This window comes from Peromyscus leucopus, chromosome 3, assembly GCF_004664715.2.
Source record: "Peromyscus leucopus breed LL Stock chromosome 3, UCI_PerLeu_2.1, whole genome shotgun sequence".
Classification (NCBI taxonomy): domain Eukaryota; kingdom Metazoa; phylum Chordata; class Mammalia; order Rodentia; family Cricetidae; genus Peromyscus; species Peromyscus leucopus.
The window spans coordinates 19,218,431-19,232,000 of record NC_051065.1 but is presented as its reverse complement, the minus strand read 5'-3'; the positions used below and the strand labels follow the sequence as shown (position 1 = coordinate 19,232,000).

General features: G+C 46.4%; 1 protein-coding gene and 1 long non-coding RNA gene across 2 annotated transcripts in view; one reads left to right on the top strand and one right to left on the bottom strand.

The window, feature by feature from the left end:
* The window catches only part of Dlx6 (distal-less homeobox 6), a 4,371-nt gene extending 962 nt beyond the window's left edge, over positions 1-3,409 (top strand). Inside the window, exons 2-3 of the mRNA XM_028869838.2 lie at positions 926-1,119; positions 2,973-3,409. Of these exons, the coding sequence (XP_028725671.1) occupies positions 926-1,119; positions 2,973-3,224 (446 nt within the window). The 3' untranslated portion in view covers positions 3,225-3,409. The remainder of the gene's footprint in view (positions 1-925; positions 1,120-2,972) is intronic.
* Positions 1-5,637, bottom strand: part of LOC114693459 — a 45,476-nt gene extending 39,839 nt beyond the window's left edge. Inside the window, exon 1 of the long non-coding RNA XR_003734555.2 lies at positions 5,171-5,637. This is a non-coding gene — a long non-coding RNA (uncharacterized LOC114693459). The remainder of the gene's footprint in view (positions 1-5,170) is intronic.
* Positions 5,638-13,570: the final 7,933 nt, after the last annotated feature.

The following is a 13,570-nucleotide window of genomic DNA, read 5'->3' as shown; positions in this document are numbered from 1 at the left end:
CAGCCCACCGGCTCTGTGCGCCCTCTGCCTTGCCCCTTCCCTCTGACTGTAACCCGCGTTTGTCGGGACTGGGGACATTCCTGGGCTAGGACTGAAGAGCTAGTTAGGCTTCCCACCCCACGCTGGGCAAGCAGTGGCCTACTTTGCGTGGGGCACCTGGTGCGCCTTGGTGACCTGGAACGAAGCTGTTGCGGCCGATAGATTCAGTTAAACTAATGACTATTGGGCTTTTTCTTACCCTTGTGAGCTTTGAGGTGTCCCCTGCCCCCAGTCCTGACCCGGCCCCCTCTCTCTGGGTTTTCGATAGTACTTTGGCCGCTCCTTTGTTCTTGGAGGTGAAACAGAGGGCCTGGGGTTGATGATAACTCTCTGCTGTCCAGAGAGTTGCAGCCTCCTCTGGGGCTGCTCTGAGCTCCTGATTGCGTTTTGTTTCTGCGTTTTGATCCACACCAGCAGAATCATTTCGAACATACGGAAGGGACTTAAAGCACTTAAGCTTGCAACTGAGTGACACAAAACCAAGTGGCCACGTAAACACCGGGGTGGCTCAGATACAGCTTCAGGCATTGTAAAAAGCCAGGCCAAGAAGCCGCTCTCAGCCCAGAGAGCAGAAGCCTCGCAGAGCCGCGTACTCCGGAAAGCCGCCAGCGCGTGTCTCCGCTGCTGCGGAGCGCCGCTGTTATGCAGCGGGCTTCCTAGATTCGGCCACCACCATGCATTGTTAGGCCTAGGAGGCACGGTCAGAGGGAAGATTCCACAGCCTCTGGGGACACACGGCTACAGTGGACCCAGGGCGTTCAGGGGATAGTGGGGTACTACGAGGATCCTATTTTAAACTTGGGGGAACTAACAGGCCTTGCCACATGAAGGGAGAAGGCAGCAGTGGCCTCACGGGTGACCGCTCCTCTGTGTCATTTACTTACAGATCAACAAAAAACTACAGTGATTGAAAACGGGGAAATCAGGTTCAACGGAAAGGGGAAAAAGATTCGGAAGCCTCGGACCATTTATTCCAGCCTGCAGCTCCAGGCTTTAAACCATCGCTTTCAGCAGACTCAATACCTGGCCCTTCCCGAGAGAGCCGAACTGGCTGCTTCCTTAGGACTGACACAAACACAGGTAATTCCCGAGAAGCCCGAGTATCCCTGAAATGCTGGCCCCGCTTGCAAATCGTGCAGAGAGCACACCAGGAGGAATTCTTGGCCTAGTCAACCAAGGATGGAAGGAGATAAATGGCAAATGCTTGTGCTCCGGTTGCGCGCTTTCCTGGGATCACACAGTTTGGAACAAATGACCTGGTATTGAATGCTGGATTGGATTTGCATATACACCAACCCTCTGCGACCCCAGCTGAGCTTAGCATCTTTTGGTGAACAAAAGTATAATTCAATCAAATCCGATTCCAGAGCAGAATAACATGAAACAAAACAATAGTGTGTGTGTGTGTGTGTGTGTGTGTGTGTGTGTGTGTGTGTGTATGTTGGGGGGGGCGGGAATCCAGCTAGGAAGCAAAATAGGGCCCTTTCTTAAGGATCCTTTAGTGGCCCCTGGGAGCTAATAAGAATTTCAACTCATTCAACTCATAGGAAGAAAACTTAAGAGCTGAGACCAGCAGCAAAAGTTAGCTAGACATGTTTTCCAGTAGCTTAATAAAGGCATCCATGGGCAAGCCATTCACTCCAGGATGGGTAAGGTAGGGTTTCTGCAGGTTGCTTTAAGCTCAGTGGTTAATCACCCTGGTACCAAATAGTGCAGGTTGAGGTACCTCCTTGGAGCACAGGACTTGACAGAATTGGCAAACAAAGAGAATATTCCCCAAATTATGGCCTGGGACACCACAGATAACAGTCCTGCTGACTTGAAAGATGTACTGGACATTTCAGATTTCACAGAAAGGGGCCCAGAGGTGAGTATATCAGGCTGCACACTTAAGCCACCAGTTAAGCCAACTGCATGGGGTGAAGAGGCCTATTATGGCATTCGTCATCTTCATGCAGCAAGGGTACTTCGGGCCTTACAAGACAGTTGCCAAGACCTTGTAGAATGGTGTCGTCAGGCCACTTCCCTAAGCTCTTCTCCATCAGCCTGGTTTCTATTGCCATACAGCCACTGAAAACATTTGAGGCTTGCTATGAAAGAGCTCTAGATGCTCCGTGACTCCTATTATTCTTAGAAAAACAGATTCAGGAATTTTAAAGGTAAAGCTGCAGCATACATTTTCTTTCATCAAAAAAATTTGGGTTGTTGACCTAAATAAGCTGCCAACACAGATTTGTGATTCATGTGTGGTTTTCAGGGGCCTTTGAATTTTAGTAGCTATCCCAATCATGTGATGATTGATGACCTCTGTTTGCTTAAGCAACATACTAGGTAGGGAATTGGGGGATGGTGCATTTCTTAATCCCTGCAGGATTGGAAGAATATTTCTATCTGGAGAAAGATATCCCAGGCTATCGCATGGCATGTGCACAATATACATAGGTATGTTTAAGGTATTTGGTTGTGAACATACAGCCTTTAATCAATTCATAGTCATTTGCTACTTGGATGTGCATAACTTTTCGAGCTTTGGGTTGATAAATGTAAAAAACCGAGTAATTGGAGGCGGTAAATTTAGTTGTATGATTGTGATCTGAAATGTACTTTATGTAAATATCCATAAAATTTTGGTCCACTGATCTCATTTGATTTACTTATAATTTTATGCTGATGCCTTAAGACCTAGGCTAATTCAACCCAAGAATCACAAGGACTGTAGGTATCCTAACAAGATATGGAGCAGGCCTAGACTGGAGGGATGGAGATGGCTGAAAGAAGTGAAGGGAGAGGGCTGGGGATGGGCTTTTTGGGAATTGCAATGGTTGTTGTGTTGTGTTGTTTGTTTGTTTTTATATTGCTTCTTGAGTCTAGGATGACATTGAAGGCACCGTTCTGATGTTTATCTGCACTAATGATTGCTGCATTTCTTGCAGGTGAAGATATGGTTTCAGAATAAACGCTCTAAGTTTAAGAAATTGCTGAAGCAGGGCAGTAACCCCCATGAGAGTGACCCTCTCCCAGGTTCAGCAGCCCTGTCTCCACGCTCGCCCGCGCTGCCTCCAGTGTGGGACGTTTCTGCCTCCGCCAAGGGCGTCAGTATGCCCCCCAACAGCTACATGCCTGGGTATTCGCACTGGTACTCCTCACCACACCAGGACACCATGCAGAGACCACAAATGATGTGACTTGTCTGAGTGAACGGCCTCGGGGACTTCTGAAGGAAGCTCGGAGGATCCAGGACTCACCTGCATCTGCCAAACAGCCTAAGCGATGAGCTCAGAGGAACTGTCCCTGTGATCTGGGTCTCCTCTCTCTCTCTCTCTCTCTCTCTCTCTCTCTCTCTCTCTCTCTCTCTCCTTCCTCCTTTTCCTTCCTTGTTTTCCATCCCTTTTAATCTTTCTTCATCTTTCTTTCTTTCCACCTTTCTTTCTTTCCCCCCTTTCTTCCCCTTCTACAATCTCCTCTCTTCAGCAACCTTAATAAGTAACTTTGCATCTGACACACACACACACACACACACACACACACATACACACACACACACACATACACACACACACACATACACACACACACACACACACACACACACACACACACACACACACACAGACATAGAGAGAGACAGAGACAGAGACAGAGAGACTAGCTTCTGTACCAGTGTTCTGGAAACCCATCACTGTAAGGATATTTTCCCTCACACCTTGGGATCCAGACCCTGAGTTTCCTCTTTGGGACTCTCCATCAAAGTGACTTTTTTTTTTTTTTTTTTTAAAAGACATTCTACACCCGCAGAACAATCTGCACAAACATGGGCAGCATTTTTACTTGTTTAATGAGTTTAAGACATTATGTGAAGAAAGACAATTTTGGACTCCTGAATTTTTATTTACCAATCCAAGACTAAGAGAAGGAGAAGGAGAAGGAGGAGGAGGAAGAATGGGAGGAGGAGAAAAAGAAGAAAGAAAGAAAGAAAAAGAAAGAAACCCCCCATTATCCCTTCTCTAAAGAAAGAGGAAAAATTGGCTCTCAAATTTGAACATTGCCACAAAGGAAACACTGCATGGTCTTATCTAAATACAATGACCAGGGACCCAATGATTCAACTAAATACAAATAGTAACAGCAACAAGAAAGACGCTCTTTGCATAACCCACCTCCAAACTCTGAATCAAGAAAGACCAAGGAAACAACCAAAATCACTATTCTATTGCTTTGACGCCTTTCCTAGGTGAATAGTGGCATTCACTAAGCTAATAGGGACGTTTATATCAAGAAACATTTCTGTATATATTGTTGAATTTTAGTTGTATATATACTTTGTATGTTTTTGTCTTCTTTCATATATGGAGTAAAAGCCACAAAATGTTGGGAGTGTCCTCTATTTCTCCATGTGTCTCTGTCTCTTCATCCTTTCTCCCTTTCCATTATTATTTTTTTTAACCTCTCTAAAATAATTGTTTCCTAATCTGGGGTGCTCTATACATACTTCTCAAGTGCCTGAAGAGATGTCAGTTTTCACCTAAGCCTTTGTCTCAGGTGCTTTAACAATAGCTGTAGATATTTTCTCGGCCTTTCATTTTAATTTTGTTGTTGATTCATACATACTTTTGCATTTTTAAACATTATTATAACCTATTCCAAGGTTAATTTCTAGACATCCAGCCATTTCCAGTACTGTCTGTATCTGAATATTCTCCTTTCCCTTTGCCCAGCCAAAATAGTACAGCTATATTTGCCTTTGGAAGCGGTTAAAAAAATTAAAAAGAGGAAAGAATAACAAAACCAGAAAGCAAAGTGCACAATTTTGACTACTTAATGTTGAAAACCCAAGTGCAAGCTAGCGAGGTAGAAAAATGTACTATCCTGGGAGAAACACATCCTTCCGATCTCGTGGAAAGCAAAGAAATAATGAAAATGAAAAGTCTTTTCGTCATACAAGCAGGAAGCCCCATACTGTGAGAATTAATGGCTACAGACCTGGGCATCCTTCAAATTATGAACCTTGAAACCACTGAGCCATTTATCAGAAGTCAATAGAGATACTCAGAGTGCTCCATATAATGACAGCGACATACAGTCGTGCAAAAGGACAGTCACTATAATTAGACACAAAGCAAAGACTACTTACCAATATACCCGTTCCTTTTTTTGTTGAGCAACTTCCACGCTCAGTCAGTCTTCAGAATGGTTTAGAGCCGATCAGTCTTGTCATTTTCTAGCATTCGCATTGTTACATTAGGAAAAATGTTTTCTTTTCTTTTTTCCCCCTTCCTACTGTGAAACTTTGGGTTCGTAGCTCCCCAGGATCAATGCTGAACAAAGCCTCCAGCTGCAGTGCCATCCAATTTGAAGCAGACATTGGGGACAATTTAAGGTTTTTATCCACAAGAAGGTTTTTTTCCATTCTCTTAAATGCAGCCATAATTAGAGTAATTTTTCATGTAGCCCGCTGATTACAGCGTTTTTACCGTCAAAGATAATTACCTGTAATTTTCTTCCACTTTTAATACTAAAAAGCCATCTTTATTTAGATTCAGGAACAGGAAAGGCGAAACAAAAGAGGGAAATTATTCTGTTATTCATACACAAATTGCAGAGACGTAGGACCTAAAATTGAAAATTAACCAAAATTATAATGCTGAAAAGAATGGAAGAGGCTGCGGGAGTACAGCTGGTAGCAGGGCTTTGCTGAATTATTCAAATTATGTTAGAGAGAAAGCTACCATATATCCAAACCAACACTAATTTTTCTTTAAAAAAAATTCACCAAATATATGCCAAACCACTGTGAGTGTGTGGAGTTCTGAACCCCAGCCAATGTATGTTACTATGTTGGAGGCGGGGCGATGGTGTTTCTTCATCCGATCTCTATCTCTTAACATCAGCTTAATCACACAAATTCTAGGAGATAGTCCCCCTGGAATTCTCCATAGAACTGGGTTTCCACTGGGCCCCCTGAACTTCAAGGGTTAATATTTTCTCTTTTAAAATGTATTGACCCCCTAGGAAACTGATTCCCTGAGGGAGGGATTGGTGGGAGGGGCATGGGTGAAAGGAGTTGCCAGCTGAGGTGTCTATTGCGCCTCCCCACGTTCAAACTTCCTCCTAGGCTACAGAGTTTGAGTTCCAAAGCCCTATTCTGACCATATGAAGGGGGTGGGGTGGGGTGGGGAGCAAAGCTATTGGGTAAGGGTATAGGAGAGAGACAATTTCTCCTCCTCACTAATAAATAAGCACCTCCTTATCTTTGGACTCAACATAGTGCAAAGGTTCTTGCCATGGTAGAAAATTTTTTCTCTGCAGTGTGGGGAAGTCAAAGACATTGTGGGCTCCCACACTAAACATTTCTAGATGCTTATAGAATCTACAGGATCAGGAAACAGCGTCATCTATAGATAGAACAGCACAGCTTCTTGCTACTGTCTTCCTTGATACATAGACTAAACTGGTTCCTTGGCTTCATATATTGGTTCTGTGTCTCAACCAATCATGACCCTCTAACCCTAGGATCACTGCATTTGGGTTCAATAAGCAATAAGGTCCAAGATCCAGATACCTTTCCCCTCCCCCATTACACACACACACACACACACACACACACACACACACACACACACACCACAGCTCTAACAGCCTTGAAGGGCTTCAGATGCCAGTGTCTCTACAAACTTTCCCCCCAGCTGGAGAGAAGATGTCCCAGGGGCTGCAAAGCCCAGAGATTCGGGCACACCTGCTTTTGCTAACATGCATCCGCATACCTGACTGCAAAGAAGCAAGCCTCACAGCCAATTCTGTTTGATCTCTTGATGCCTCAAAACCTAAAATCACAGCCGCATGAAAACCTCAAGGTATTTACCTAAGATCAATTGTAAGTAACAATTTTCAGATAGACTTTAGCTTGGACTCTAGGCTCCTTCCACACCTCACAGAAACCTGGTCTTTCCCTAGTCTCCAGTCACATCAGCAGCACGGAAGCAAGACAAGCGGATCAGGTTCTTAAGGATCCCGTTTTCACCAGATCAACTCTTTTACTGTTAAAGGAAAATAAAAGATCAGAAGCAAACCCTAGAAAACAAAGTTGCAGTTCAAGAAAATCACAACACATTCCATACAGCTTGGAGAGTGTGAGGTGAGAAATAAAAAAAAAACGGTACCTAGAAGTATGCCAGAAATAAAAACTTACCCCAGTGAATATCTCTTAAGCAATGTTCAGGGTCTAGAAATCTATACTGAGCCGAAGCACAGGAGAGTATTTTTCTGAGTCTCAGGGCAGAAGCTCTGTGTCTATATTCTTGGTTGAGTGAGCACATCCAGGTGTGAAATTGTTTGCACACCCCAGCACCTCTTATATTGCCAGCAAAATTAGCTGTTATTACTGTCACTGTTTAGTGATGGTTAGCGTGATACAAAAAAAAAAAAAAAAAAAAAAAAAAAAAAAGCCGCTGTAATCAAGACCTGGCGCATCTTTGCAAATTACAGATAATTGTAAACGTCCAGATTATGATAATAGCATCCTAATCCAGCCTGCAATATAATTATTACAGAGTGTTACGTCTGAAACTGTCCAGTAGGGCTAATTCAGCCATTATTTAGACCCTATTTTTTTCACTGCAAATGGGTTGCTGAGTTGAAAATGTACGATTGTAATTTCACGGGGCACTCAATGAGTAATGGTATAGGAAGAGGAAAATACAAAAGTGAAATGTGAACAGTAGCGATCAAATCAAACCCTGAAGGACAAAAGACTGTTTGATTCATATGGAAAAAGAAGAGCCAGAATTAAGAAAATAGCAAATCAGTGGTCTGAAGTATTGTGTGTCCAAGTCTTCAACAGTGCAGAGCTGATGCATTTGCGGAGGCTGCTGTTGCTGCCTGCCTGAGGTTCCAAATAATATTTCTTCTTCTCCTCCTCCTTCTTCCTTTTCTTTTTAAAATACTCCTGTCTTTCTTCCCACTGCCAAAGCATTTCCCTACATTTGAAGGTGCCCCTCCCCCACGGCCCCTCCCCCACAGCAAAGAACGTTTGTCAGTTTCCCCATTGTTTCCACCGAAGTCACCTCAGAACACGCCTGTCACTTGTTATGAACATATTTTTAAATGAATTTGCAATCGCTCTTGTCATCAGAGCAAAATGCCCTGGCTGCTTCCGAAGCGTTTCTGTCCCCGTCTCCCCCCCCCCATCTCTGCCCTCTTCCACATTGAAGAAGCTACAGTGTGTCCTAGAGGACATTAGCTGAACATGTATTAGTAGATGTTAATTAAATGTAGCCAACTGGGAAGCTACCATCTTCAGTTGGTTTGGCTATTTGTTTTAATTTCATCATTAACTTTTTTAATTAAAACCTCCCTAAGTCAATCAGTCTAGCTGCTTCTGGGTCACAATGTCCCTAACGGGGCAAGGTTCGTCACCTTCAAACTCTAAAGGACAGACTAGAAAGGGGTGGGAGAAGCAGAGGGAGAGGGACTGGAGAGAGATTGAAAGACTGTTCCTGGTCTCAGAGTCGAACCCTCTGAAGATTCTATTACTTACAGTAGGATAACCCCTGCCCTAGTAGAGACTTTGCTGGTCTAGTTCTGGTAGGGACACCCCTGTCAGAGACACCCAAAGACCTTCTATCCCCAGGACTTCAGTTTTTCCAGGTTGAGCACAGAGAATTTCCTGGGCCTCTTTTCCTGTCTCTAGGCCATCTGTGTTGATTCTCCCTCCTCCCGACAACACCTTAGAGACCCACACGCTGCCCAGCCTGGGCCACCCTGCGGGATGGCAAGCAGGCTCCCTACCTCCTGTGAATATAAGGGCAATAATGAAATGTCCCCTGTTTAGTGACCCCTGTTTATAGATGAAAGTTGAGTCCATATCCTGCCCCCCCCGTGCGCCCCTCTTTCCCCACCTTGCAAATGGCAAGTGACAGAAATAGTCCTAGGATGACAATAAGCGGCAGTTTCTGTTTTCACGCCTTTCAAGAAAAAAAAAAATGCTTTAAAATAAATCATAGCTTGGGAACTGTTTACCATCCTTCACTCCCACCCACTTCTTAAAAAAAAAATACAGCAGACTGTGTATGGTGGATTCCACAGAGAATTGTTACTGAAACCAGGAGTGTGTCTGTGTGTGTGTGTGTGTGTGTGTGTGTGTGTGTGTGTGTGTGTGTGCGTGCGCAGAATCAGGTCCTGAAGCCTCCCCCTCCCCCACTCCTGTGGTGAAAGGTCGCAATGTGTGGTATTTCACGGTTTTATATAAATCTTGGTTTAGGATGTGGAACAGACTCAATAATACATGTGCTCTTGGCAAAGAGATTCCGTCGGAACCCCATAAATCAGAAGTAAGTAAGTCCAAGCGAACAACAGCTCAGAAACATTCAATCGCTGTAAAAACCAGACTCTCCAGTGCTTTAAAGAGGGAATCGCGTAAATTCCCTCTTTCTGTCTTTAAGGTTAGAACTCAAAGTATAAAGCGGGTTATTACATTACAGCGGGCAGCCCTCGGTGACTGAAACCGAAGGCTCCTGCACCCCTCCATCCAGTTTAGCTCGGGCAGTAGTAGATACATTGTGTACTTTCTGCCTTGCCCCGCTAAGAAATCTAAAGCCCGTCAGAGGCAGAAGAAAGCACCAGGGATGCAGGTCGCCTGAACGGGCTATGTAGAAAAGAATTAACCAATCCCACGTGTACCCCTGCGATTCCGGCTATTTTCGAGGCCCAAATTTCGTCTGGACTGGGAATGGGTCTGCGGGCAACCTGGGAACAAGCAGAGGGAACCCGGGAGCGGGAGGGGGATGGGGGAGTGGGGACAGAAGCGAACCGAAAAGCCCCCTCCCCAAGCTCTGGGCAGTGGGAGCCTGCACCCAGTCAATGGGGTGGGGGTTGCTTGAGAGTGAGGCGCTAGGTGACCGCAGACTGATCCTCGAGGGTGGCGCACTTCCCAGCGTCTCCAGCTACTGCCCTCAGGGTGTGCCTTCCCTGAGGGCTGGAGAGCTCAAGGTTGGCGGGATCCCAGTGGCCAGTGGGAGGCGCTGGAACCAGGAGGTGGGGGAGGGGACTGGGATGTGTGTGGCTGAGTAGTCCTAAAGGTCCCTCTTTGGGAACAACAGGAAGCCAGGAGCAGAGGGGGAGTGCAGAGCAGTTTCCAGCAGCCATCCAGGGCAGTTCGGGCTGAAGAGTGCTAGATACTGAACTGTGTGGAGGCGGCAGTGAGCTCGAATGCAGGGCCTAGGCGCGCTGTGGGTAATCCTGAACCGCACCGCCGGGACATCGCGAGCCACTGGGCGTCCGGTGCGATCAAAGGAGCCACGGGAGGCTAGCCGGCGCGCCTTGGGTTGTGGTATAAAGGGCGGGAGAGAGAGGGCTGTCCTTAGGCGGAGAGATGCTGTTCTGGCTGGTGTCACTGGGAGGGGATGCGTGTACATCTCTGTGTGGGTCAAAGCTCTCCTATGCAAGGCCGGGCCCTGGGTGGATCCGAGTGGGAGTGGACTGGCTCCCGGGTAGGTGCCCGACGCGAAGGAAAGAGCAAGCAAGAGAGTGAGATCAAGGGCAGCGAGGTCTGCGGATTCTTCAGTGTGTGTGTCTCAGGCCCTGTGGCTCGGCACTGGAGCCGCCTGGCACCCACAGGAATGCAGCTTCCCTCGGATCCCCAGGCCGCCTCTTGTCCCACAAGGAGGTGGCCGCCAGGAAAAAGGGGGAGAAAGGGAGTAGAAACCCGCCCAACCCAACCCTAGTCTCAAACAAAGGCCAATTTAGCTGATCTTCTACCGGAGGGCCCGGGAGGCGGGCAGGGCATCGAAAAAAAAAAAAAAAATCACTCGAGCCCTGTCAACATACTCTGGGTCTCCTGGGCTTTGCTCGAAGGTCTGAAGATGCAAATTGAAAGTATTGGGTGGAGATGGGGGTCCACTGCAAAGAAAATTAATTCCGAAGTTTGCTTGACTCATCTTGGGGGTGTTAGACAGAGAACTATGCAAGTGAGGAACAGAATGGGCAGGCACCCGTGACTCCCAGTTTGAAGTGCCGGGAGAGTGGGGTCTGCCAGGGCCATAAGATAGTGAGGAATGATGCGCGCCTGTTAGATACAGGGAGAAACAATGGAGAGCTTAAGAAGGTGGGAGGGAGGGCAAGAGAAAGAGGTATTTTTAGACTTTGCTGAGGATCTGTTATTTTTACATCCTTGGGCGCAGGACTGCAGGGAGTTAAATTCCCCGGGGAGAATCCCCGTGGTGCCAGGAAAGCCCGTGGCGACTCACTTGCCAGAATATTTTTTGTTCACCCCTCCCCCAACCAAGCTTTAAAAAAAAAAAAAAAAAGACGAGCAGGAGACCGCTACTAGAGGAGCAAGGGGGCTTGCACAAGGGGAGGAATCCTGAAACCACCCTCCCACCCCCTCCCCGCCGCCGCCACCGCCGCTGCCGCCGTGCTAGGCTCGGCCCCAAGCTACTGGCTTTAGTGTCCTTAACAACTAGTAATGCCCTGGCTTGGGGTGAAGGGCAGTGATTAAAGAGCATCCCTCTTTTTCCCTCCGCTTGGCTGAGTCTGGGGGTCGGAGGTAGTGAAGAAACCACACACACCCCTATCCACCAGGAATGGGAGCAGGGAGATGACAGGCACCCTCTCCGAGTGTCAAAATGGAAAGAGCATGTTCCAAGCACATTTTTGACACTCTTGGGAAGCCAGTGGGCGGGAAATATTGGGGGTGTGCGGTGGGTGGGTGGGTGCGCTGCCACCGCCAACCTTCCCAAACACACACCCTTGGGTGGGAACAGGCCAGGTCCTGGAAATGGAGAGCAAGCCTTCAGAAAGCTCTGGGCCTTTAGTGTCATGGAAACGGCTGAAATCTTCGCAAGCAAAGAAAGAAAAGCAGAAAATAGACACCTTCATCTGTTTCCCCATTCCACCCAGCCACTGCAGAAAACGAGATGGGCCTGGGGTCTCCCCTAACATCATCACCCACCCCAGGTGGAATGCAGTGAGGACAGAAAAGAGTTTTTGGAGATGCTCTCCTGTTTAGGCAGGGTTCAATAGCCCAGGCTGCCTGGATGTGGACCACAGCCACCCCCAAGGCCCACGGAGTTCCAAACTGGTGGGCTTGGTGAAAAAAAAAAAAGGAAAAGAAAGGGGGAGGGAGAAAAAATGGAGGTAGAAGTTTGGTGGGAAGGAGGGAGGGAAGGAAGGAAGGAAGGAAGGAAGGAAGGAAGGAAGGAAGAGACTGAGGAGACAGGCTGACTCTTTAAATGGCCCAAAGGCACAGAGCCTGACTCCAGTTCTCACTGCTTGGCAGGGTCCTCTCTGAAATCCTCAGACGACAGGATGTAATTTCTTATGTTCTAACCCCCCTCACGAAGAGAGCTCCTTTGTCAAATTTATTGCAACTGACTTCTTATCTGTGTAACATTTCCCATAAATCTAGTAATTTCCAACACTGAATGTTCCTTTGGTGTCATAAGGAAAAAGATTTAGGTGAACTAAAGGACAGCCAGCCACAAAGATGCCTATAATTCAGGCCTGGGGGCATAGCTCTGGACCCAGGCTCTAGCTCTGGGCACAGTCTAGATGTCTATATGCAGAGGTGTAAGGAAAGGGCAAGTCAGGGGCCAGGTTGCTGCAACTCCTACATCCTTGCTTTAAAGATGGCTTCACAAAGAAATCCCAGTGAAGATCCCATTTCCTACGGTTTAGAATTAGCTCTGCTCCTGTTTTCTGTAAAAGCAGGGCAGAAGCTGCTCCTGAAAGAGCCACAAAGTACAGATGGTAGTGAAAGACAATTATATTAAGAACATCATCTCACATGGGATGAAATCAACATAAGCCTCGATCCCCCTCCCCCAATTCCCTCTCTCTCTCTCTCTCTCTCTCTCTCTCTCTCTCTCTCTCCCTCTCTCTTTAAAGGAATGCTCCCTACCCTGCATTCCTTGTTTGGCCTAGCACTTTAGTTCTCTATCCTTAGGATATTTTCCTGTCTGAAAGAGCCCAACACACTTCTAGTCATACACATTAGGACTCCAAGGCATAAGCTAGCACTCGTTATGCCCCAACATTTCAGTTTTGAAAAATACAGTAGGAATGAAAGCAGATTTCCTTTTCCTTTCTCATCTTGGGATGCTCATTTTCAAAAGGATCATAATTTGTCTAATTGCAATATGTACATCGATGGAGGAGGGAGTTCCCCATCAGAATCACTTTGAACTTAGAATTCCAGGTTATTGAGGGATTTCTGTTGCCTTCTTACTCACATACAGGGTAGTAGAAATGTATTTAGATTTCAATATTCCTTTCTACCCGAAACAATTGGAGTTATATTTAATATCATTTAAATGGTTTTGCGGTTAGGAAAAAAAAACACCCTAAACATGACAGTACTATAAACAGACCACATGTGCAGACAGATACATAGAACACAGCGTCCAGCACAAACATATTTCTGCCCCATGCAGCTCCTGACTTCTGCTTTGTATTGCTGGATTTCTGAAAAAATTAGTCTGCTTTTAATCGCCTGCATAGAACCTCACTAGCCAGTTATCGAGGGGCCAAAGAGGAACAG